This window comes from Rhinolophus ferrumequinum, chromosome 10 (assembly GCF_004115265.2).
Source record: "Rhinolophus ferrumequinum isolate MPI-CBG mRhiFer1 chromosome 10, mRhiFer1_v1.p, whole genome shotgun sequence".
NCBI classification, from domain to species: domain Eukaryota; kingdom Metazoa; phylum Chordata; class Mammalia; order Chiroptera; family Rhinolophidae; genus Rhinolophus; species Rhinolophus ferrumequinum.
Genome location: NC_046293.1, coordinates 62,103,910 through 62,131,570, shown reverse-complemented (window position 1 = coordinate 62,131,570; position 27,661 = coordinate 62,103,910). Strand labels below are relative to the sequence as shown.

The window sequence follows — 27,661 nt, the reverse complement described above, 5'->3', positions numbered from 1 at the left end:
CTCAGTTTCCTCAACTCTAAAATAAGTTAACTGATAACAAGCGCTTGGAAAAACTCCTGGTACATAATACATGCTCAGCAAATGTTAACTGTTATTAATAATTTAAAAGTACAAATATTTGCTATATTTTAAAATTATATGCATTAGAAATTTCTCGCAGTCCATTTACACCCAATCCTATTTAGAGTTAGCAGGCTATTCTCCAAATACAGAACCCTATTTAGGCCAGAAAACTACTCCTTCATGAATTTCCACAGTGAATCATCCTAGTGAAAACAGTAGGACAGAGATATCCTAAGGATAACAGTTGATGAAACCCTTGGCATGTACTCTAAGCACTTCACATTTATTAGCTCTTTTAATCCTCATGATTTTATGAGATACATATTGTCATTTTCCCTTGTTTAGATGAAGATTGTGCTATAGGGAGATTAAATAATTTGCCTAAAATCTTACAGCTAGTGAACAGCAGAGCCCGTAAGTAACTGAACTGCATGCTTTAATAGATTTGAACCCATGCCATCTAGCTCCAGGGCCAGTGTTCATGACCACTACAAAATTGGAGATTAAAAGATTGAGATTATACCAACTCACTCTAGATACTCTGATTCTCTGCTTCTCTACTAGATAATGTGGCTGATAATAAACACTTAAGTATTCAATTAATTCAAGAAGATTATTTAAAGGGCCGGCCCGGTGGCTCAGGCGGTTAGAGCTCCATGCTCCTAACTCCGAAGGCTGCCGGTTCGATTCCCACATGGGCCAGTGGGCTCTCAACCACAAGGTTGCCAGTTCAACTCCTCAAGTCCCACAAGAGATGGTGGGCTGTGCCCCCTGCAACTAGAAACGGCAACTGGACCTGGAGCTGAGCTGCACCCTCCACAACTAAGATGAAAGGACATCAACTTGAAGCTGAACGGCACCCTCCACAACTAAGATCGAAAGGACAACAAATTGACTTGGAAAAAAGGCCTGGAAGTACACACTGTTCCCCAATAAAGTCCTGTTCCCCTTCCCCAATAACATCTTAAAAAAAAAAAAAAGATGATTATTTAAAGATCCTTTCCCTTGACATTGAGTGAAAAAAGTAGGTAGTTAAATGAAAAGTCTGAGACATACTCAGATTTCTACATTTGATCTTTCTGTTTCACCAGACGCAACTTTCTCTTTCACCTTCAAAATTTTTCTCTAATCTCCTTGGATGCACCTTTATGATATATCTACAGACTTCACTTGAATCTACCAAAGCTTCAATAGGTTGATGATATTGGTACTTCTGAAGGCTAAACAAAACGACGTCTACTCCTGCCCCCCCCCCCAAAATAAGTCAAGTTTCAATTTGATAGCTTTCTTCCCATTGCATGCTCTGAGCTAGAGTCCTGGAAGAGGGCTCTAGCCAGAAATGATCCTAGCCTCAAAAAGAGGCAAAAGAAGCCCATGCTTCTGACTGATGACAATCTTTTGTGAAAGAATTAGCATTCAACACCCTGTAGAAACCAGCACTGCGCAAGGCGCCACCCAGAACATGTCTAATTCTCCAAGTTTACCCTCAATTTCCTCATTTTTGTATTGCCTTTGTCTCAAATAATTGCATAGATGAATAATATCCATAGATAATCAACATGTTATTTTCTAAATCTCAGATATATGGCTTATGCATCTATTTCCAAGAATACCTAGTACATCATTTTGAAAATACTTGGTGTTAAAAAAAATACTGGTTGAACAATCCTAACAAGCAGTATCACACTATGTGTTGAGAATAAAATTAGATTACATAATTATCTATGATTTCCTGCTTAAAACTTTTTAGTAACTGATTCCCCACTGCATATTTTGAGAAACAGGAAATACCATTTCACACAAGTGGAAATGCTACCCAATATAAAGTGTCTGAGAGGCTTTGCAGTAAGTACACCTGCGTAACTTCGCCTCAGTTGGTACCTCTCCAATAGTTCTGACCACACAAACCCCGTCTTTCCTATCACCATCCCACAGAACACATTCCGGTAAATCCTTTGGATAAAGTCCAAATTCCTAAACAAAGCATACAAAGTTCTCGGTCTGGTTGCTGCCTAAGTCATCTTTTCTCTTGCCGTAACCGCACCCCACCCCACGCCATGCTCCTGCCATACCCATGTACTTGTCATTTCCCCCCAATAGGTCCACTGTTTCCTACTTCTGCGCCCATGTCTTTCTCCATCCCATGTCCTTCCGCTCCTCGTCACAACTCCTAACTGCCACCACTCCTGACCTCCCTGGCCTGGTCCCCACTGAAGCACCAAGCATGCTAGCACCTCCCCTGGAACAATCTTCAGAGCACTGATTGGCGTATGTCTCCCTCTTCTAGATTATAAACCTCCTAGGCACAGGGATGGTGTCTTTTTCATCTTTGTATCCCAGTACTGGGCACTTAGCAGCCATTCGTTTATTGAATGAAAACAGTGACGATGTAAATGACTGAGTCCATGGAACTGATTGCTCAGGAACATCATGTCCTACCCTGCTCTCCCTGCCATCTCAACGGCCAATCGTGCTTAATGGTAATAATTCCAATTAAAACCAGTTTGCTCCTCCACAGGAAGCAGCAGTTCCGATGAAGAGATGGAAAGTTGAAAATGCAATCTGACTTGAGATCCAAAGATAATTCAAATGCCCCATTTTAATAAAAAATTTTACTTCTTCATCTCCCCTCCCACCTCACCCTACCGCCGAACTCTGATATCCAAAAATTTGATTAATGCCAGTTAGTTTGTTTTAGGTTTGGGATCATTTTTATTTCCTTTTACTTTTTTCCTTGCGATTGAACAATAAACTGCCAAAGAAAGATGATGTTAATGGGGAATCCAAAGAACTCACAAAGTTGATAATTAGCTCTAGAATAAATACGCTGGTTGTGCTATAGTTGATTTAGAGTGGCAAACCTAAAAGTCATTCTTTTCCAATAAATGACAAAGGAATATCTGTATCAGTGGTTTTCCTCAAGCTGGTAGAATGCCCCCCCAAAACTGCAGGGGTCAAAAGAGAGTTGACAAATTTCAATTTTGTCAATTAAAAACAAAATAAAAACAAAAAGCCCCAAACTCTAATCTCTAGATAAAGAACATTCTTTGGAACAGAATAGATTTAGTTTTGCGGGAGAAAAAAATATCATTGTTGCTATTGTTCTCATTTTATTACTAAAGAAGAAAGTTCATCATGGGCCAGCATTTGGGAACCACTAATCTAATTGTTTACTATAAGGTTCTTATAAAACCGTTTTTGTTCTTACCAGCACAGTGCTTAGCATCCAGTTTATGCTCAATTAATGTTTGTTGAATGACTTGATCAATCACTCATTTATTTGTTGAAATCGAAACGTCATTAGCCAGAACTGGGGATCCATATGTGCCGCAGAGATCTTTTTGTATTCGTTATAAGAAACAACAGCACGCTGGCTATTCAGAATCTTCAATCTTCCAAACCATTTAGAGATAACACTTTTAAGACAAGGAATCTTAAAAAGTTACTCAGTTCATCTATACACAATCGTCCTTCTTTTTCCATGGTTTCACTTTCCACGATTTTCAGTTACCCATGGTCAACCACAGTCCAAAAATATTAAATGGAAAATTACAGAAATAAACAATTCATAAGTTTTAAATTGCACACTGTTCTGAGTAGCATGATGAAATCTCTCAGAGTCTTGCTCTGTCCCATGAGGGATATTAATCATCCCTTTATCCAACGTATTCAAAAGAGAGAAATTTTCTATCTTATTTTCAGTTATTGTTCATCTTATACTGTGTCTAATTTATAAATTAAACTTTATCATAGGTATGCATGTGTAGGAAAAATCACAGTACATAGAGGGTTTGGTACTATCCGTGATTTCAGGTAACCACTAGGATCTTGGAAGCAATGCCCCACAGATAAAGAGAGGGTTACTATAAATTCCCACTACGTGGAAAACAATGCTGACAAATATGCAAAGATGTAAGATATACTCTTTGCTGTCAAAAAACATATCAGCCTAGATGAAAACATAAGATATGTGCTAACTGCTTTAACAGAGATAGAAATAAAGTACATGGAATTTCAAGGGAAGACATATAGCTTCCAGCTTTGGGATGGAGTGGCACGGCTATGGGTGTGTTGGGAATCAAAGAAAAGCTCTGTGAAAAAGGACTTTTCTTTTTAATATATACAGGGTTAGCTATTTTTAAACTTTTTGATCTCAGGATCCCTTCACACTCCTGAAAATTATCAAGGACCCCAAATGCCTTTTGTTTATGTGGTTATTATACCTATCAATATTTACTGTATTAGAAATTGAAACTGAGTAACTAAAATATATATTTGCTTATTCTATTACAAAGAATAATAAAAATATTTACTATATATTACAAAAGTTGTATGTTCAGTGAGAAGGAACTACATTATACAAAACAAACCACATACATGGCTTAACAAAAAACAGCCATATTTCCATCTCCGCTTCTGCATTCAATCTGATGTGCCATGTTATTTTTGTTGAAGCATATGTACAAATGAAATCTTGCCTCATTCAGATAAGTAGTTGGTAAAGGGAGGAGTACTTTAATAACTTTCCAGGTAATTGTAGATATTCTTCTTTAATATTACACCAAAACTCAACAAATGATATTGTGAAACTACTATCAATGAACTTTTCACACTGTTACATTAAAACTCATTGGGGGCCGACCCGGTGGCTCAGGCGGTTAGAGCTCCATGCTCCTAACTCCGAAGGCTGCCGGTTCGATTCCCACATGGGCCAGTGGGCTCTTAACCACAAGGTTGCTGGTTCGACTCCCGCAGGGGATGGTGGGCTGCGCCCCCTGCAACTAGCAACGGCAACGGCAACAGCAACAGCAACAGCAACGGGACCTGGAGCTGAGTTGCGCCCTCCACAACTAAGACTGAAAGGACAACAACTTGAAGCTGAACGGCACCCTCCACAACTAAGATTGAAAGGACAACTTGACTTGGAAAAAAAGTCCTGGAAGTACACACTGTTACCCCAATAAAGTCCTGTTCCCCTTCCCCAATAAAATCTTTAAAAAAAAAAAAAAAACTCATTGGTCTATCTTGTATTTTGAATGAATCTTCCAACTTTGCATGATTTTGTAACTGTACATTTGGGAAATACTGGTTCACTGGGTTATGCAGATCTTTCATATATTGACACATTTCATTATCAATATCAAAATCATATTCATTAATATCACCACTGATTTCATCAAAAAAGTCTTCAAATACCGACAAGCTGTCAAGCTCACAGTGGCAGATACAAGTGTCCCCAAATTTTATTTTTTAAACTGAAAGCTTAATTTTGTCATTGCTGATAAATATTGTCAGTTTTCCTTAACATGACAGAATCACTTTGTGCATTTTTGAGAAAATGCCCAGCAAATATCCAAGTCTAAATAACCCTAATTTGTCTGTTGGTCATTCTGGCAAGTAAAATGGTGTTTCAAACAATGACACGAATGCTTTTCCTGGAGACAACCACTGCACTTTAGTATGCAGAAGCACTTTATAAAAGTGCATTTCCCATTTTTTCACATGGAATATTAAAAAGATATATATTCAAGGTCAAGATTTAATAAAGTTAGTATAAATTTCACTATTTCATCAAGGACATTCTTAAGTGAAAACGGCTTTTTCCACCATGTGTATGTTAATGAAGAATAGGATGACTGCTAATGAAGTTCATGGCCACTACCTTGATTCATACTAAGATACCGGCAGTTTTACCCACTTTTGCTTTTGCAACATCAATGCAAACATCAACACAGTGAAAAAGGAAAATAATGTCCTAGTACTAGTGTGAAAATAGTTTCGACTTTGTGAACCCGTTGAAAGGGTTTTGGAGATTCCAGGGGTCCACTGCCCACGCTTTAAGAACTGCTAATCTGACACATTGCTTGGCATATAATAAGCACAGTAAATATTTAATAAATATTTGTTGAATAACTGAACAATGAACAGAGAAATACATTTATAAATTATTCCATAATGTTTAGGAAACCACAAATGGTTAGAAAATAATATCAGTAGTCTTTCGACTTACAACTTCTAGAAGTAATTAGTATACTACTTATTTCATTTGGTCTGTGGATAAATGCAAAGTTTGAAACTATTTTATCAAAACGAAGAGGAGACTTATGACTGATTTCTGAAAGTAACAATCAGAATGCTACAACCCAGTTTTCTCAGTACCACTCTTTGAAATTCACAAAAGTATTTCCTGTTTAGGGATAAGAAAACAAATTCTGAATTAGTGCTATCTCCAGAAAAAGAAAATTAATTTGTTGATAAATTCACTCAACATGTATTGAATCCATATCATATGTACAGGGTACTATTAATTCATGTAATGCCTACTAATAAGAACCTGATAGCAGAATAACCAAGGAATCAGACCTTTTGGAAATGCATGAGAATAACAGAATTTTATCTTAAATAAGTTTAGAACTAGAAAAAATCTTGGAGAACGCCTAAGATGTCAGTTTTTGAACATGAAGTCACCGCCCACCAGAGGTAGTTGCGGGGTGTTTCACAAGTAATTTGTTAAAAATTGTCTTTAGATGCCGAAGTTTGAGAATAATGTTTTTAGGAAAATAATGAGGATGTATTTCGAGTTGTCGCTTTAACAATGTCACCTTCATTTACTTGTTTTCTGACATGTTTTCCCTGAGTAGGAGAGAACGGAGTGGAGTTTGAACCAGCGCCAGGAATATGCAGTCTACTCTTGGGGCTACGATCCTAATCTATATCTGACTGTGTGAGTACGTTGCTCATGACACATCACCCATCACGTGTATCTCGACAGAAAAAAGCGGAAGAAACAATGAATTGAATGAATAAAATAATGAGTAAAAACCTCTTGTTTTGTAAATAACAAAATGGAGAAAAAGAGAGTAACCAAAGACCAGACAGCCAGTTGGAGAAAATATGAAGCTAAGGCCCCTCTCGTCTACATGTTGCAGCACCTATGTTTTCTTTATTACTCAGTTCATGTAAAAAGTAAGAAAAGGACATAGAGAATTGCAGCTCATACTGACAATGCTATGGTTAAACTGTGCCCACTAAGAAGGTACACACCAATAGTATAACTAAAATAGAATTATGGATAAAAGTCCATCTTCTTCTGGTGCTAATTGGAAGTCTCTCAAATGCTGTATTTTCTTCAGGATTCCTGTTTTATAAAGCATCTTGTGAAATTCAGGGATTTATTCAGTCTCATTAATACTTTAAAACTTCCATCATCAACATAATACATAAATCCTTTTCTTCTAAATTGTAAATTGATTTCACAGTTCATAGCTTCCACATTACATATGTTTCATTTTCCCAATATGTAAAAAGTGCCAACAAAAAAGCAAAACCCACATAAACAAATCATTCTTGACTACTATAAATAAATTCCTTCATAATTTTTGAAGTTTTTTGCCTGTTTCATTTTGTTGTGTTTATATAGTGCAGTTGGTTTTGATTTCCTAGGACTTGAAGATCGAATTCAAATTCAAACTTTCTCACTGACTAGTTAGCTCTTACTTGTCAGGTTTTACTCTGAACTTTGAACGCTCATCTGTAAATACGGAGTTTATAACAGTTTCCCCACAAGATCACTACTAGAGGAGAACCTGGCACATACTCGTAGACACCTCTAAATTAATACTACTTTTCCTTTTTTAAGTAACATTCCCCACTGATTATTTGTTAATACTCCCCCCACAGAAGTCACAGAACTGAGGCTCAATGCCTCTTAGTGACATTTTATATGGTTGATTTTCCTTATCAAAAACATTCTCCTCTTGACTTTTCTATGATACTACAAAGTACCACTTTCTTCCTCCCTTTCCAGAAATTGCTTCTCTATCTCCCATGATACTTCCTTCTGATTTCCAAACTGTGATTATGCTTCTGAGCTACCCTTTCAGTACCCTCTGTATTTCTTACCATTTAATCTCTTTCTTTCAGATCTCACCTATTCTTACAACTTCAACCAGCATTTCTTGATAGATAATTATAGAGATCTACCTCTAACACTGAACCAAGCTCTAACGCTGTGGCTTCTAGTATCTTATTGGATAATAATAATGTCCACCTGCATTTGTATAGTACATTCTAATCTATAAGGCACTCTCAAATACATTGTGATATAGTCTCCTGTAGCTTATAAGAAGGTGACATTGTTGAAATACCTCCTTGTTGTTTTCAAAAGCCTTACTTGGTCCCACTTCATACTGTTATTCAAATATTTTGCATGTGTCCATCTTACTATGCTGATGTTATTGCTAACGAGAATCGTTTCCGAGCTCTTGCACGAGGTGACTGTATGTGTGGACACACTATCACTTAATCCTCACATGAACCCTGACAGCATTCCTAGCGGTGGTCGCCATTAGCACTTTCCCCCAACATCTCTGGCTCTCCACTTTCAGGCACAAGGTCGGGATGCACTTCCTGGCTCCTGTGGTTAGTGAGATCATGTCACTAATGCTGGGTAATAAGTTGTGACCAGAAACGATAATGTGTGTCCCTTCTAAAGCAGAGCACTTAACTGTTGGTATGGGACACTCCAGGACTTTCTCTGTCTCTCTAACAGTGTCCAGCAACGTTCTTTAATTAGATGGTGGCTGCTCCATGACCCATGATCCTGGAGTAGGCGACGTGGAGCAGTTTTCCCATCTGACGGACAATGAACATGCATTACAAGCAAGAAATAAACCGTCAGGGTTTTAAGCCATTGGGATTTGGGGATTATGTGTTCCAGCAGAAACTAAGGTTCAGACCATAATTTGCTTGAAGTCACATGGCCAGTAGACGATGGAGCAAGAGTTCGAACTGAAGTCTATTTTAATCTCTTCTACTACATTAAAAATTCCTCAAAGACAAGAACTCTTGCGCCCCAGATTGCTGTCCTTGTTTGGGAAAACAACAGGGTCTGGAAGGATGAGAACTCCCAGGCCAAAGACAAAGAGAACACCTTCAAAGCCCAGAGTCTCTCTCTCATTACATCCCTTCTATTTCTAAATATCCCAAAGAGATTCTTACCTTGGTCAGAAGACATGGCTCCCCTTTCAGACATTAAAGGTGGGAGAAGACTACCTCACCTTGGATTACCTGGAGCTAACAAACCATCCAAGCCTTTTGAGAACCAAAGGTTTCAATCAGCTGCAAAACTGAGTGGCTCCTGGTCACAACAAAAAGACTGAATGTGCAAATCTCATTTCCTTCAGTGACTGAAAGCACCCTGGGAACTAACCACATTCACTGCAGCTTCTCTTGTTGATCTAACAAGTCAGTGTCCAGAGACAGACCTTAGAAATAAAGTGCCCTGCGTTTAATCCATCCATAAATATAAGAAAAAACTATTCATTTGTCATGATGCTGGAAAAATGTGTATCCTTTCCAGTGGCCCAGAGATTATGACCCTGGACCTAAGGGGAAGGAACTGTAGTAATGACTCACTTTTTTGACTTGTACATAAATAATATGTATAACTATATAAGATTTTACAAACAACCTATAGACAACCACAGATTTGGCTGTGGTTTCAGAACAGAATGTAAACATTAGTAACTTCATAATGTAAAACAAAAAGAAAATGCATATAGCTAATAAAATGTAAAGAAGGCCAGAAAGAAAGGCAGGGGAAAGGGTAAGAGTAGCAGGGCCCTCATGTTACAGAGATTTGGAGATGACTAACTAGACTAGAAAATGTTAATTGACCTTTAGAATCCATGCTTCCTTCTTGGTCTTGGTTATACCTCTGACATTGTAGCTGAACATACAGCTACATTTCTCAGCCTCCCAGAGTGTGTTGTGAACATGATACTAAATTTTGGCCACTGGAATATATGTTAATATGATGTGTGACCTTTCAGGTCACCTCCTTTAAAGACAGTCACTTGCTTTCGACTTCTTCTTCCCCCCTGGGAAATGACAACAACTGTGGCAGCACACTTGAACACTGAGATGGAAGCTACTTGAGGAAGGCAGATAGAACAGGTGATGAAGCAAAGTTACTCACCAACCCAACCTTGGGCTATTACCTTCCTTGGGCTATTCTGGGGAAGATAAATAAACTTCTGCTCATGTAAGTCACTCTCCTTGGAATCTCTGTGTCACAACAGCTTGGCATTGTAGCCTTTCAAAAGCTGATGAACAAATATTTATTTAATGTTACAAAAGTGAACAATACAGCAATTAAAAACCAACAGAACGATAAACAATGGTGGACAGAATGGAGAAGAGAGAGCAAATAAGTCCTTAGTTTTTCATAACTGGATATTATCTGAAATTGATGAATCAAGAATTAGTGCAATAACTATATTGACTATAATTAGGGAACTACCGAAAGGATGATTTAAAAATATTATTTCAAGAAAAATAAAAATAAAAATGAAGACATTACCTGAGAGGAGTGGGACAGAGACGGGGAGGGGTGGAGTTGGAAGTGGTTGCTTTTCACCTTCGGTTCCCCTGTACCAAGAACCACGTGCAGGTTTTTTACTAAGATAAAGGTCATACGTAGAAAAAAAGAGGCAGTGCCTCAATGCACCATTTCATCTAAAGAAACGCTCGCTAATACAAGCTGACTAACTCCTATTCCTGGAGCTATAAACTACAGTATCCAGCTCTGTCACCAAAAAATTATTTTTAATTTTTTGAATATAAGCCCTAAAAATATGTCTCCTTAAATGATGTTTCAAATATTTTAAATTAGAACTCTGCCACCATTCCAGGAATAGAAAGTTTTAGCACGGGAAACTGCAAATAAATACGTGTTCTTGTATCAGAATTTTAGCATTCCTCCCCTCCAAGTTTACTTTCTGTTGCAGAATGTAAGAAAATTATGAAACGAAATTCTCACGATGGGGTGTGTGGTGGCTTGTATCTGACACAGCGAATAAGAGATGCCTTATGAGAACGGCCTCCTTCTCACCCACTGAAAGGTGAATCTTACTGGCCTCTAACAACTGTCCTTGGTACCATGTTGAACTTGGGAGGGAGGAGAGGCCCTGGGTGAGATCATAAAGTGAAAGCAATGAAATATTTTGCAAAAAATGCTCTTTCTACTTCGTCCTACAGTGGTTTTCTTTATTAATGTTAGGTGATTAAATCATGCTTTTAAAAAGAAATTGTGTATCACACATGGAACACCTCAAACTATTTATCACATCCAAAACTCAATTTGTTTCTTTCTTTCTTCACCAACTTCTTCTTCTTTCTGTACTCCTGATCCTGTTAAAAAGGACTCCTATTCCTCCAGCCACTAAATCTCAAACTTGGGAGTCACCTTTAATCATTTTCTATCTTAGCCATTCACATCCAATCCACACTAAACGCGGTCAATTTGATTTCCAAGACATTGTTCAAATGCAGTCTTTTCTTTGCCTCTCTCCTCTAGAATATAGTAATGGCCTCTAGCTGTTGTCCCTGCCTCTAACCTGACTCCCCTCGTGACCACCATCCACACGGCTGCACAGTGCTGTGTCCTAGCTCTGACTGTGCCATCACCCTGCTTCGTGTGTTTCCACAGCTCATTGCGTAGTAACTCCAAGGGACATTCACCCAGTCTCTCCTGGCATTCAGGACCTACCAGGTCCGCTTCTTTTCCTGCATGCACAACTTCCATCCCAACACTCTCTGGCACACTCTACGTCCCACGGACTCTCTTGTCCTCTCCCGCAAGTCCCTCACACAGGGCCTCACCCCAGGAGGATTCAGTAAGTGTCTGTTGAATAAAGAAACATTTTCTGACGAGAGTCAACTATTTGTCATTTCCCACCTTTTCTACCCTCCCCACACCACCCACATACTCCATATGATATAAAGAAAAAACTCTTCATTTTTCACCTTCGAGACCCAGTTTAAATATCATCTCCTCTGGGAACCTTTGCTCCACAGCTGTTCCCCGGCCCTTCTCCCCATCCCTTCTATTAGAAAAAGGAATCAATGCTTCCTCTATGCTACTTCCTACTTCAGTACCTCTGTTGTTTTATCTATGTTTGCATGTTATACTTTTCGGTTTATATATCTGCCTCTCCGATAAACTCCTTGAGAGTAGTTAGTAGGATGTCAACTAAAGGCTCAATAAATGTTTTCATAGCACTGAACTCAAATGTCACTTCCTCTGCTTCCCCCCATTTCTGTGCAGAATGTCTGTTCCCAATGGACGACAGTCCTACCTGTAGGACTGCCTGTGTCCCTGTGGGCAGTGTGGTACACAGGAAGGAGTCAGAACTGGGTTCCAGCGCTGACTCCATCACTGAACCAGCTGATAAAGCTTCAGCTAAGGAGTTGCTCTTGATCATCGGTTTCCTTACCTACATAATGTAGGTAAGCACTTACTTACTTCACTTTTGGAAGGATTATAGGAGATGACGTCTTTGAAAGTAACTAGCAGATTGCTCAGAGAATTTTACTTCCCTTACTGGGGAAGTAAAAAGCAAGAGGTCTAAGAAAAAGCAAGAGGTCTAAGATATCATGTAGAGAGAGACACAGACAGAGAATGAGAGAGAGGGAGTGCATGTACGTGTGCATATGTGTACGCGTTAGTTTAGTTTTGAACAGGGTAAGACTTAGGTGATTCTCTAACAGACAACTCAGCTAAGATTAATTTAAGATTAATTTTTTCTATGTCAGCAATTATGTTTTATTGACTGTCAAAAAATCATTATCTCTGAGAAAATAAAGAAAACTTTCAAGTTTTGTAATTGACTGTTTCAGTCAATCATATAGAGTGATTTAACCTTTGCACACATGAGGCAAATGTACTAATAGAGAGAAATTTGACAAAGTAAATTTCTGGTCAACTCTAATTTAAACATCTCAATAGGAATTATAAAATACTGTTCAATTTCACTAAAACTGCCAATGTCACTCACTCTGATTCAAAGATAAAACGGTTCTGGGACCTATCACTAATTTTGCGTCATGACCCTGAGAATTATCTACAACATTAGAGGTACTGAATTCCTAGTAGATATTGATTTGTCATCTGAATACAAGTAAATTCCATTGTTCCTAGGTTCTCCTTCCACAGAGAATGCTAGCAAATTTTTATATTCCATAATTACACTATACATACAATAACATACAATAACATACATTCAGGTTATTCTAAAAGCATTTTCCAGCCTCCTAATTATGCTCTTTTGGATTCCTCTTATCAATAATTGTTGTTTTACAAGGAAGGGTGAACATGTTATGTAACAGTCTGTAATTCCCTCAGATAACAGGAGAGCTCAGGAAATGTGCGGGCATATATCCTTCCATACCAGAAAGAAAAACAAAAACAAAAACAAAAACCCACATCAACTCGAGGATAGACGGTAGCCAAATGACTTAAGAATCAAAATCCCTAAGAATGGTGAAGTTAAGGTATAAAAGGTATGGTGGTAATCACAGAATGAAGTAGATGTTATTATATAATTACATGAAAAATATTAAAAAATAATCCTTAAAAGAGAGAACATATAAAAATAACAATTCAACAATAATCACGTGGCTCTACTGGCCCCACTTTAGTTAACAAAGACAGAGCAGAAAAAAACAAAAGAATCCAAAATTCCTCCTGCAGAGTCAACAGCTACTGCACGTTTTTCTTTTTTTTGAATTTAATAATTAAATAAGTTCAGGCTCAATGATATTTTGAAACACTTTTTCAAGGTCATAGCCCTAAAATATGACGTTAACCTTTCGAATCCTACGAAAGATAAAAGCAAATAAAACAGAGAAACCATACGGCAAAAGATTGAAAACCAAAGGGTAAAGGTCATAAAAAGAGGATAAAACAACAGGACAAGGAGTGTTATCAGGTATGTCCACAATAACATAAAATATAAATGATTTAAATGCAACAACTGAAAAATGACTCTCGTATAGACTTACAAAAGAAAGAAATGGGAGGGATCAAAAAAATAGAGGGATCAAAAAAAAAAAGCAGAGAGCAAAAAAGTGTACACACACACACACACACACACAAAGGTAGCAATACAAATAAATACCTTTTAAAAGAGAACTCATTCATGTTCTCCTTCAGTGAGATCGCTACCAATTCCCATTAAAATGGTGACTAGAATACAAAAATACAGGAAAATCTACAGTAGCACTGGAAACTAAAATAGGATAAACCCAGTTTGAAAAATTTCTGCTAGATAAAGAGCAGAGAGGATATATTGAAGAAAAGGCCAGCTCCCAACTCATCTCACAGGCAAACACTGTTCCTGCAAGTTAGTGAAAGACAATCCAGCCGATTCCCTCTGGGATTCTAAACAGAAGCCCAGGCCAGAGAGCAGGCAGGTCACAGGTGTGGAGAGCTGAACAACCGGCACAGGATACACACATATCTGGATCCAACGGGGAACTGGCAAGCACTTGCGCCACAGGAAGCCACACTTCCAGGGGTTCTGTGGCAATGTTCACGCCTAGGTGCCAAGGATTTGGGAAGCACTGCCATGGTTGACTTTTAAAAAAACAGGCAAACGTGGGAACTACAAGGGGCACTCCTCTGGAAATTCCGGATGTCCTTCCAAACAGCAAAAAGAAACATCAACCCTAAGGCAACTCTTTTTTCTTTTTTTTTTTTTACCAGCAACACTGCTTGATACAGTCACCTCCAGTTCTGATGCTGCTTCCCTTCTCCCGACCCTGAGGCCATGGGAGTCTGAAGGTTAAACTGCAATAAACAGAAACTTTCCCCTTCTCCCTTTCATTACCTTGAAAGATGAAGAAAAACACACACCAAACTCAGAAAGGAGGCCTCTCATTCCCCAAACTGGGCAAACTCCTGCTGCCTTCATCTCTTAATCTATTTAACAAACAGATGCTGGGGACGAAGTGAGAAACAAACAGATGCCACAGTCCGTTCCACCATGAAGCTCACATATTCATGAGAAAGATATTATTAGCAAGTGCAATGAGAACCACAGAGACACAAAAAGGGAATATAGATCTTATATAACAGAGAAAAGCAGTCTAGTTTGGGAGACATAAGAAAGTCGTATTTAACATTTAAACTAAGAATGAAGGATAAGACAATGCTGCCCAGATTAAGAGTCAGGAAAGAAGTGTTCCACACAAAGAAAAAAACAGCAGTGGCCCTGAGATAAGAGGATAGCCCACTGAAGGTTATAAAAGAAGAGCAGTGTGGCTGGAAGGTGTAAGTGAGGAGTAGAGGTGGAGTGGGGGTGGCTGACAAACTAGACAGAAGCAAATCTTGGAAGCTATTGTATATATGAATTTGAAACTTTATCCTAAAAAGAAAGGGAAGTAACCAAAGCAAAGTAATATGATTAGATGGACCAATGAGAAAGATTACCGTGACTGAAAGGTGGAAAACGGATGGGGATGGCTTAAGACGAGAGGTAGCAAAACTAATCAGGAATTTACTGCAGAAATCTAGGCAAAAGGTTGATACAGGGCATGAGGTAGGAAGAGAAAATTTAGGAGGACAATACCGTTTACTGAGCTGGGTAACAAGAAGAGAGGCTTCAGCTCAGGAGAAGAAGAAAAAAAAGTTCCGTTTTTGACATGTTGATGGTGCCTAAGACACAGCCATCCAAATGCAGGTGATGAGAAGTACGTGGATACATAGGACTGTGGCTTAGGAAACAGAACCAGGTTTATGGGCAGATGTGGGGGTAATTTTTATACAGACAGAAACCATGGATTAAATAAGACTGCCTAAGCAAATGTGTAACATGAGAAAGAAAAAGTCAGAGGCCTGAGGAACGTCAACATTTAGAGGTGACCTGGAGGAGAAAGAACTGGCAAGAAGGAGCAGTGGCCAGAGAAGGGAGAGGTCCAGAGAGGCCTCGTCCCAGAACGACGATGACCAGGTTGATGACGACGATGCTGCGTTTGCTCGTTCACCAGGAATGAACTCTGTGGAAGACACTGCGCTAAGTAATTCACATGTATTATTTCATTTCATGATTACAACCATCCATGCCAGGGGTGTCCAAACTTTTTTCAACGTTTTTTACCAAGGGCCATATGCAGTAAAATACACAAACAGCCGGGCCACTCATTCGAGGTGAAGTACGTATTGCCTCACCTGGTTTATTTAAGTAAACTAAATATATTTTTGGAATTTGCTACGGGCCAATTAACAATGGATTGCGGGCCGCAGTTGACCCGCGGGGGTAGTTTTGACACCCCTGACTATGCGCTCGAAACACTATCCATATTCTATGCGTAAGTACACTGGAGCCCAGATAATTTAATTCTTTAATTCTTTTGTCTAAGACCACCCATCTAACAAAACAGTGTTAGAATCCAAGAGAAAAGACTCTCCAGGCGTGAGTGGTGCAAGTGTCAAACGCCGTGACGTCAGGAACATAGGGAGTCCACGGGGTTTGATTACACGGCCACCACTAGTGGCTTCAATGAAAGCAGTTTCTGGGGAATAATGCGGGTGGTTCTTCGTATTTCCTTTGACCCTGGATCCAATCCACCAGCAATCCACCAGTTCTGCCGCCAGCACCCTGATCCAAACTATTATCAACTCTTATCTGAACCACTGACCTGGCCCTCCATGGTTTACCTGCTTCCACATTTGACCCCTACCGTCCATTCTCTCCACACAGCAACCAGAGTGACTTTTTAAAAATGCAAATCAAATCTTGACAGTGCCTGCCTAAAACCCCCTAATGGCTTTCACTACACAAAATAATTTTGAAACTCCTGATAATGGTCTAAGAACCATGTATGAACTGACCTTACTCTTTGCCCTCAACCCGAACCATTCTCTCCTGCTCCTACCACAGAATGCTCTTCTCACTTTTTCTACAACAGGCCATGCCAGTTCCGAACTGAGAATGACAGTCCCTAACCTCTCTGGTTCATACTGCATCCCCAGAGATTAGATGAATTAGTACCTGACACAAGTTCAATACATATTTTTGGGTGGATGGCAGATAAACAGCAAGAATGTAAAAAAAAAAAAAAAAAAAAAAAAAAAAAGGTAAAATAACTTGGTCACAGAGAATGATGGCAGGTTGAGTAGGCTTTTTGTTTATTATTTAAGATGAGAGAAATTTGAGTATGTTTAAATAAGGGGTAGTAGGAGATCATCCAAGAGTTTGGGAAAACTTGAAGACATCATATAGTCACAGAATGTAAGAGAAAAGAATTAATCAATTAGAAAATTAATCAATTTAGGAAAAAATTAAAGTTACCCAAGAAAGTTATGGTACAAAGGCATTTTATCTCTCTATGGCAAAGTTTTTTGTTCTATAATTTGAGGGGCTGGGGAAAATCAGTAGTTTCCAACCACTCACTATCAAGAACTCTCCATTTTATCATTTTCCCTCATAATCTCCCTTGGTTACTTAACACTGAAAGGAAGTTCTGATTAGCAATTCCATATGTCTGATTAATAAAATAATTATACTACACAAATGCAACTTAGTTGGGAAATTCAAAGCTCAAAAGATTAAGTGATTCATTTAAGGTCACACAAATATGTTTAAAAAGAGGATGTCATTCTCTAAATATGAAGAAACGGGTCCAAATTAACGCAGGAAATCGATGGAATCAATTCCAAACCATGTACCAAAGTGAAAAACTGAAAGTTTTAGAAGGATAATGAAGAAGGCATATTTTTTCCTTCTAATTAGAAAAAAAAAAAAAAAAAAAATAATAAATCCCAAAGAATTAAAAACAAACAAACAAAAAACCTGTGTAAGAAACTCATGGTCTAACCATGAAGCAAGTTAAACCGTAGCATGACATTAAGCAATTGACATTGTACAGGAGAACCAATTTGACCATCATGGTAGGGTCATTCCTTTTCGAATGTCATAGGAACATTTATTATCATCAAAAGTTAAATGGAAAAAACATAATTCAAAGAGGAGACTGCACAGGAGTCGGAATGGTACAATGATTACGAGCATGGACTCTGGGGCCAGTTGGCCTTGGTTCAAATCCCAATCCCACAAATTACTGAACGCCTCCATGCCTGAGGCCCTAATCGTAATATATGAGTTATCATGAAACTTTGTACCTCCTGGTAAGGCTGCCATGAGCATTAAATGAGCTAATACATGTAAACAGTAAGTAATCAGACTAGCGTCCGGGTCATAGTAACATCCATATGTATTTGCTATTATTATCGTCATTCTCATTATTATTTGAGATGTGGATGATGAAGCGTAAGAGCAACGGGAGAAACACAAAGATTTACTCCACAGGAAAACACAAGAATCCCAACAGATAAATGTGCAAGGAGCACAAATAAATTAAAAATAGAAAAACATAGAATTGAAAAATGCTAATATTTTAAAAATGAGTAACATACACCAACATGGGTAACACAAACATAACATCAAGGGGGATGAAAAGCAACTCACTGAAGTTACGCAGCAGATGATACCATTTACAAAGAATTTCAAACCATACAAAACTAAACAATAAAGTAGAGATGTAGAGATACATCTATGAGAAAACTATAAAGAAAGCAAGAGTCAGTTATCATTTAGGTGATAATCACCAAATGCATGACGTGGGTACCTCTGAGCAGAGGAAAGATGTGACTGGTGAAGGTGGTCAGCTTCAATATTCCATTTCTGAAGCTCAATGCGGTACCCAAGATTTTTTAAAAATTATTCTTTATACCTTATGTATATGTCATGCATTCTTTTTGTGTGTGTGAAATACTTTAGAATACAGAAGGGCAAAAACTTACTGATACATTTTAAAGCCAAGAGAAGATACTTTTTTTAACCTGCCAAATTAGTAAAGATTTTGTTGTTGTTGTTCTTTAAAGCTCAATGGAGAAGGTTTTCTTTAATGATAAAACCAAATTAACTAGTTTTAAGCATTAAACGTATTTCTAGGATAGTCAAAGGCAAATTCTACTGGCAGTGTATCTTGATAAAGGAGGACTTTCCCCATCTGAGATGTATCTTCAAGTGCAAATAAGCAATTCTTAGCTGTACATTTAGAACTGACATAATATCCAGTGCTTAATGCCATTACTTCAGATGGGATATTTAATATGATGCTTCCAATACATTGTAATCTATCCTCTAAATAAATACTAAATCTTTAAAAGGGTTATATAACTTTGCTTATAGATCAAATTACTGGACACACAAAGCTACAAAGTTCAAACATGAGACCTTAGTCACAGAATAACATTTATATTTAGTTCCACAAAATAGACAACTTGAACCCAACATAACAAGAGAGAACATAATCTTGTATAATTTATCAATCATGCATTTCCATTAAAAATGATGAAAGCTTCTTGAAGACTTTTAGACAACCTGTAGATTACAGAATCTTATAGCAAAAGTAGTATCAGGTATTACTGAGTCCAATGCGTTCCTTTTGCAGATGTGAAAACTAAAGCACAGGAACCTTAAATGCCTTAGACAACAACCCAGGCTTCCAATTTGGTATCCAATATTCTTTTCATACACTGACTCCCTTGCAATTTGAACAAGAATGCAAGTAAGGTAAGGAGCCAATTTTTCAACTGGCTCTGCACGTAGGTAAACATCCTCTTGCCTTCAAGCCATCCTCTTCCCGGCCCCCTAAAGCGGTCTGACTAGAAGGCACAGAAATCAGGAACAATGACTACAGGGCAAGCACTTTTTCTTCATGCACTTTTTCTTTTTCACTGTGTTGTTCCCCCACCCCACCCCCAACGCCCCACTGACCTATCTTATCTCCTGGACTCTGTACAAAGAGACATGGCCTACGTTTCCTTATTTACATACCACTAATCTAAGAGAAAAACTCTAAGATAAAATAAGTACCCATCTATAATAGTCAAAATAGATCTCTCCCAACCCCAACCGAGCCCAGATTCTCTGACAACCAAACACAACATAAACAAGAGAAATGAAAGAACAAACGTAAAATTAGGGCTCTCTGATTTTCACAAGGGCTGGCCTCGTATTTTTTAAAGACTAACATGTAACACGGGCTTATTTTCAATTTTGCCTTAAGTTTAACATATGTACTAAAGGATTGGCTGGTTTTGTTTTGTTCTGAGTTTTTGTTTATTTGTTTTGCCTTTAAAATAAAATAGCTGACCCAAGAAACCATAAAGACTCATTGTGTAATTTATAGTAATAGAAGGTAGTTCTGCCATGGCCGTAATAGACTGCTGTTGGTATATACTTGTATGCAAGTCGTCTACTCAATTTCAGCTTGAAAGTAGCACTGTAGTCCTAAGACCGATGCTCATATACCTGAAAATATAATTTTTGAAAGTATTCGTCTACTAATTCTTGAGACAGTTTGATAGGCCGGTCTCAGCATACAGTACACAGCCTGGCATAAAACAAGCAATTGTTGTGAGAGGATGTTGAGATGGAGTTTTCCTGTCATTCCAAAATTTCAGTTAGCGCTCAGATTTTCAAAGTCTCTCCCACCTTCTAATATGAGACCCCAATGGGCCACTGAAAGCTGAGATGTGAACCTCCCTGAGTATCCACCAAGCAAGAAATAAAGTATTGTCTACAGATGCTATAAGTCATAAATTCTACATACGTGTATTTTCCAAACATGTGAGAATGCGTTTTCATTTTTAAAAATGCATTTCAAATTTTATAGTGGCTTTTGCTATTTTGTGTTTTCTCAGTCAACAGCTACTAAAAGCACAACCAGTACTCTATGGGAGGGTCACTTTTTTTAAACTGAGTTAGAAATTACTCTAACTCCTGCACACTAAACATAAATATGTCACTTTAGGCAAATTTGTGAACAATGTACTATTTTTAAAAACTTAGAATCAGGATTTTCCGTTGGTCACGAAGGCAGGCCCTAAGAACACACTTCCTTACACCAGTCTTTCTCTATTTCAGCTCCATGTTTTACAAACCAATACAGTGTGCAAATGAAACCCTCTCGATGAAGTAAAGTGACTCCCCTTTCCTTTAGGAAGTCAGGTATCAAGAAATTGCCCCATGGTTTCCAAAGCAGCACGCAGCTGGGTAACCCAATCATAAAACGCCAGGTAACAAGGCCGCTCCAGGCTACCAAGGCCGAGTGTCAGAGGTCAGGGTACAGGGGCCAGGGTGGCCGACTCACGTGTAGGGGAACCTTGCAGGTGACACTCGAAGAAAGAACAGGATAACAACCTGACCCTGGCAACAAAAAATGCCCATAAAGGACAAAAACAAAAAACAACAAAAAAAAGAGTACTCCATCTGGCAGGAATCACATCTGCTTCACATTCTTGGGGAAGGTGAGGGGAGAATGGGGAGGAGACGAAGCCAAGTGAACAACTTGTAGGAAGCCTAGAGTACAGAGGACGGCAAGGCTTGGTGACGATGAAGACATTTAAGAAGTTAGTCCTTTATCATAAGACAGAAAGACACCCAAGGAGGTTAAGCACGGAAGTAGCAGCAACAATTTTGCAGTTTAGGAAGGTCATTCTGGCTGCAGTATCCTTCATTCAATGTTTCCCATTTGTGGAGTGAGTAAATGTGCTGTCCCCTAAACACGGAAAGCTCAGGGACAAAATGCCATACCCTGATGGGCATTTTTCAAAGCCAGATCAAACTGTATCTTCTTTATGATGCTTTTCCTGTGCCCTTCCTCTTACTCCAGAAGAAAACAAATGTTTTCTTTCTTAACCTTTCTTACTCACACATGTTTATCTCCATCCCTGCTAACCCATCTCCCAGGGAATCTCACATTTCTGACTCTACGACACGTCTCCACGTGAATGTTCTACCAGCACCTCAAATGCAGTGGCTCGAAAGCAGCACTTATTTTTTATCACCTCCCATAGCCCTGCTCTGAGTTCCCATTCTCTCAATCGCCCAGGCTTAACCTCTTACCATCACCTGTCCTTCACCCCTCTCTTTCCCCATATCCAACTAATTGTTTCTGTCCAATCTACCTCAGCAACACTTCTCCAATCCTGCGGCCACTCTCCTACTTCAGGTCTTCCTTCCCTAAGAAAAACTGTTATGACCCCTCTTTATTGGTCCAATGGTTTCTTTCCCAATTCAATTCATCCTCTGAATTATTAGATAATATATCCTATAATTCAACTCTGATTATGATATTTCGAGAACCCAAAAAACTCCAATCTCATAGCTTACTAACCCAGTCCAAATTTCCTAACCTAATTTTCCATCTTTAAACTTTATCTTCACACTACTCCACCCTTCATATATGCTTCAATTTTTTTCTACACCTGCCCTATCTATATGATTTGGTAAATATTGGGTGCTCGACAAAAGTTGATTTTCTTCCACATGAGTCTGCTATACTTTCCTTCCCCATGCAATCTCAACTTACAGGAAAATATGTTATCATTCTATACAGTCAATCCTCCCACAGGAAATTAGGATATTCACATACTTGTATATGAAACTTTTTTGTATAAATTTAATGGTAACCACACAAAAAAACTATTCACAGAAAAGCCTGTAAAACCTTGAAAATAGATAAGGACTGAGAAACAAGGGAGGTGCGACCGAGCTCCAAGGGTCAAAAGAAGGTGGAAACAAGCTGGATGCCATAAAAGCTTCAGTACATTTTTAAAAGCTGGAATCATTATACCTGTAACAATGGATGCTAACAACCTATGAGAATTCTTCTAAATGATTCGTGGGCCTAACAGAATTTACAGTCTTGTGAAGAAGATGAATACATATGGACTTTATAATGCAAAATCGTAAAATCATGCTCCAATCAAGGTACAAAACGTCTTAGAAGCACAAAGAAATGCAAATCCTAAGAGATGGAGAAAGTGTCACAAAGTACCATGGAACAGAGGCCTTCAGGACTTAACAGGGTTCTGAGAGAAAAATATCCCAGGCAGCAGACATGGTCTAAATGCTAGACACATAAAAGAAATAGGAAAATAAATGATGAACTCTTGATCGTTAAACTACTGCTACCGTGTTTCCCCGAAAATAAGACCTAGCCAGACCATCAGTTCTAATGCGTCTTTTGGAGCAAAAATTAATATAAGACCCGGTCTTATTCTACTATAATATAAGACCGGGTATAACATAACATAACATAACATAACATAACATAATATATAACATCGGGTCTTATATAAGACTGGGTCTTATATTAATTTTTGCTCCAAAAAACTCATTAGGGCTGATGGTCCGGCTAGGTCTTATTTTCGGGGAAACACAGTATTCTGAATGTCTCTAGTTATCAAATATAGTTTTAATGAATTTACCCTTAAGAGCTATCTGAGCTTAGCATTTTACTTCAGCAAATTCCTGAAAATATGCAAATGATTATCTGCAGGATGGATTAGTTGTTATTAAACAGGATTTTCACAACTCAGTTGGATCCCAAGCTCTGTTATTCCTAAATGTGGTGCTACACTCACTTTATTCCCCCACAGAGCTTGTCTCCAGCACTTCTGTAGGAGTCCCGGGATCCCACTAACGGTGTCACACTCTTTGACACACACAATGCAATCAAGAGAAAAAAATGTATTTTGAGAATAACCCCATAATAGAAAATGTAACAATGTACAACCAAGCCAGGTAAGTGCAGTTCACACCACAAAGAGCTCTCGAATAAGAAGAGATCTTAGGGAAATCTAGATTAGTCATTTGATGCAAACTATGCCTTTCAGGTTCTTTCTCTCAGGAGTTTAGGATCGAGACTAAATGAGTGAATCTCTCCCTGTGCTTTGGACTGGGGGACATGTGAACACTCATGAGCTGCTGAGAAGCCACATTCAACCATGAACACAGGCAAGCAGGAAAAAAGGGGCAGCAAATAGAGAACAATGAAGCAAAGCAAAGACCAGAGACTGGGAAAGTTGCAGGTTTCCCAGCCCCTAATAAGGTCTGTCTGCTTTTGGCTTCCATCAAATTCTTTCCTTTATTTTTCCTAAAACTTGTTCATTTCTGTTACTTGCAGCAGATGTTTAAATAAGGCAATAACCAAAATCCCCCATAAAGTCGACTGGTTGATTCATTAGTGGTCTAGGTCTACTTTTTCTATACTTTGTTTTCTCTTTGTATTTCCTTACTAGCCATAAATAGGACTTTGGTATGCTATAGAGGCAAATATGTGAACAGAGATCCAGGGTTGTGCCGAGCATTTTAACAGGAAAACGCATCCTGCCAGGAAGGAATAAACAGGAATATTCAAGGTAAAGCCTTGAGATATCTGTACAGCAATCGGAGATGCTCACTAACAACTGACCAATTAAATAGCTATCTGATTACCCTCCTATACAACGCCAATTTAATTCTGAATAAACCAGACGGGTTGATCCAATTCAGTCTCCTCCGAGGTACAATCAAAAGGTGAAAACCCAATACAGGGCATTTTGTCTAGAATGACCCCAAATAACTAGCCACCGTCCTCCCAACCACGAAAGGTTTGGGTGCTCTCTCGTGGCATCCCTAACCTACACCCAAATTCCAAAACTGAATACCAAACCAACCGTCTTAGGTCCTGGGCTTAACTATCCCCAAACAGCAAGGAGGCATTTACCCATGACATAACCAGCCCTTTCTGGTATCAGGAGAGGGAAAGAAATTAACAGGTGTGTAACATTACAGAACTCTGTCCAGGTGTGTGCATCTGTGTGCCCGTACCAGGTATCAAAATGTTCCTGAGCTGGACTGAGGTTCCCCAAAGCTGGATCCACACCCATCAGATCTGACAAGTAAACCAGTTTAACATGCATGGCAAGTCAGTTGACAGTCAGAAGCCTGAACCAATGTAGTGGGTGGCTCTGCAGGATTACATAAACGAAACCAATGTTATAGGACCCTGGAGTTAAAAGGGACTTGGAGACGAATGTCCAACTTCACCTTCATCATTTTACAGAGAAGGAAGCTAAACATGTGAACCAAATTCATCAAGCAAATCCCTAACTATAATAAGTAACACAGGTGAGATAAAAGTCAAAGGGACTGTGACCAGACTATGATAAAACCAAAAAGCACTAGTTCCTAAAGTTGCTCTTTAACAGCCGAAAATTCATTCATTTTTAATTAAAAAAGGATAAATGTATTAGAAAAATCTTTAAAAACTATTGTTGGGATATCTTCTAGATATTTTTTTTTCTTACTTGATCTTAGCAAAATAGAGATTTCTAACCTAATGGGTTAACATTTTAGTTAAGGTATTAGAACAAGCACCTTTTAAAGCCGCGTATTGACTTAAATCTAAATGATGTTGTATTCTTGCAACCTTGGCAGACAAGGAACTGTGACAAAATTCTAAATGTCAGAGAGTTACTTATTTTAATATAAAAAAATTCCAGACATTCACTTAAGGCCCTAATAAAAGTCACCAGAAATTAGACTTATATGTCAGCTGGGACCAAAATGAAAAGAATAAGTGTTTAAATGGTCCAAATATAAACTTGGTGTTCAAAACTGCTGGCAAGGGGCCACACTATGGTGGATTTTGGTCTTCAAGAGCTTCTTTACCACAAGTATTAGTTAAGTGAACACATCACGGAAGGGAAAAAAAAACATACATATAGTCCCTGGATAATCATGGTGCAGCACAGTATTTTTTTAGAAGACCACTGATAAAATGTGAAGTTAGAACCTGTTGTGTTTCCCAAGAAGTGCTACTAAAGTTACTCCTAAAATATGAATCTATAAAAAAGTAGGGTTTTTAACAAAACAATATTAATCAGAAACAAATATGAAATTGAAATCATTATTTAAGCTAATATTTATAAACTGCACATTTAATAAGTTAGATATCTTTCAAATCTTCCATTAATCTGACCAATTAAATAGCTATCTGATTACCCTTATAAATTTTATAAGTTACATGAATCCTGAGGATATTTTATAGAATAAAAACTATCTTTTAAAATCTATCTTGCCAACAATACTACAAATGAAAACATGAAGAGATAGACCAGACAGTGCTGAATATAATCTATGCTTAATAGAGTCAGCTTTCAACTAATATATAAGTCCTAGTTTTCAGCCGTATCTTATTTTGAGTTTAGTCTATTGGTGAGAAAAACAAAAGCAAACTAAAATTTCCTAAGAAATTTTAACTGAGTCATTATAATTTCTGTTCATCTAGGCCAGATAAAACGAAGAACTGAGAAGTTCTGATGACCAGTTAGATATCATCCCATAAAAGTTCATGCAATTTCACAATTACCTTAAACTCTACTTTTGTCATTTCAAATAATTAATTTTTATAACCTTACGTAAAACAAAATTCTTCACTGATATTTTCTACATGAGTCAAAGAAAACACTCTTTAAAAATCATTCTAAGACTTCAAAATTACCAATTTACAGCTTCTAGTCCTTAACCAAATAATGGAACGGCACCTTTCGTTTATATAGTTTGACTTGCAATAGCCCAGTGTAAAACTTAAAAAACAGACTTGGATGCTTTTTTCCACTTAAAAAACAAAACAAAACTAGTACCTGGCAAACTCGGGGTTTTGTTCGGTGTTGGCCTATTAAATGCCAGCCGGCCCGCGGGTGCCGGAGCCGGAGGCGCGGCAGGCAGACGCTGCAGGCAGGCGGCGGGTGCGCCCCTGGGTGCGCCCCTCCCCGGTGCCCGCCCGCGGGTCCCGGCGCTGCCCCGCTCGCCGCCCGGCGCCCCACGCCCCTCCCGGATGCGCGATGGGAGGCGCTGGCCTGGCTGGCACATTCCCACGCGCTGGGGCCCGTTATCTGAGCTGCCACCTCGGCGGGGCCGACCTGCGCGCAGCAGGGGGCTCCAGGGGTCCCCGCCGAGGGCCCCGCGCCTCCCGAGCAGGGGGCGGCGTCCCCTCTGCCTGCTGCCGGCCGCCCCGCCAGGCCCCTCCCTCGGGGGCCCGCGCCGGGCGAGAGCCTCCTGAGGGCTCAGGTTCGCTCCGGGGACGGGATAAGGTGTCAGCCAGGCAGCCAGACGCCTCCCGTCGGCGGGGGCGAAGCCAGCCCTGACCTCCTTCCAGCCGCCCCACACCGCCCGCGCGGGGCGCTACCGTTCCGCACGCCCCTCCTCGGCTCCAGAAACGGGGGGGTCCCCGCAGGAGGCTGAAGGGGATGCAGACGGCGCTCGGAGGGGAGCCGGGGTCGCGGTCCCACGTCAACTTGGCACGGTCGGGGTGGGAGGGGTGGGGGTGCCGGGGAGGGAGCCCAAACTTACCCGACTGCGCGGGTCCTCGCGTCGCGGCAGCGGCCAGACAGACGCAGAGGCAGAGCGAGAGGGGGCGCGGGAGGGTCCGCCGCGGGCTCATGGAAGGGCCCGGGAGCCGCCGCCGCCGCCGCTGTCCGAGACTCCCTTCCTCCCTCCGCGGCTCTGGGCGACGGACGGGGCGGCGGGAGGCATGACGGGAAATTCCTGGGCACGGGCAGCCGAGTCCAAATATGAGCATAGGAGACGAGCGAGGGAGGACGGCGGAGCGCGCCCGCCGCGGATGGGGCCCGCTGCCCGGCCTCGGCGGCCGCCAACTCCCGCCCCCCCCCAAATCCTCCTCCTTCGGAGTCGCCCCGAGGCCGCCGACCGCCAGCCGCGACCCGGAGATGGAAGCCCTCTGCCAGGGTCATGGCTTTCCACTGTTGGGGCCCAAGAGCAGAGCCAAGCATCCTCCCCACAAGTCCCACCTGAGACCCCTCAAGAGGAGGAAAAAGAGAAGCCACCGCTAGGAGACCGGACAGCGAGCCAGGGACCCGTAGGAAGACGTTTGAGTTGGAGGAGACTCTAGCGCT

The 27,661-nt window shown here is 39.8% G+C and overlaps 1 protein-coding gene across 4 annotated transcripts in view; it reads right to left on the bottom strand.

Annotated features, from left to right (window-relative positions):
- The window catches only part of MSRB3 (methionine sulfoxide reductase B3), a 149,815-nt gene extending 122,473 nt beyond the window's left edge, over window positions 1-27,342 (bottom strand). The window contains exons 1-2 of one of the 4 annotated variants that reach the window (XM_033117818.1): window positions 27,099-27,297; window positions 10,427-10,494 (exon numbers count right to left, since the gene is read on the bottom strand). In XM_033117818.1, coding sequence (XP_032973709.1) covers window positions 10,427-10,494; window positions 27,099-27,189 — 159 coding nt within the window. In that variant the 5' untranslated portion in view covers window positions 27,190-27,297. Of the gene's footprint in view, window positions 1-10,426; window positions 10,495-26,389; window positions 26,502-27,098 lie in introns of those variants that run through there. The other 3 variants (XM_033117820.1, XM_033117821.1, XM_033117822.1) reach the window with 3 other exon arrangements.
- Window positions 27,343-27,661: the final 319 nt, after the last annotated feature.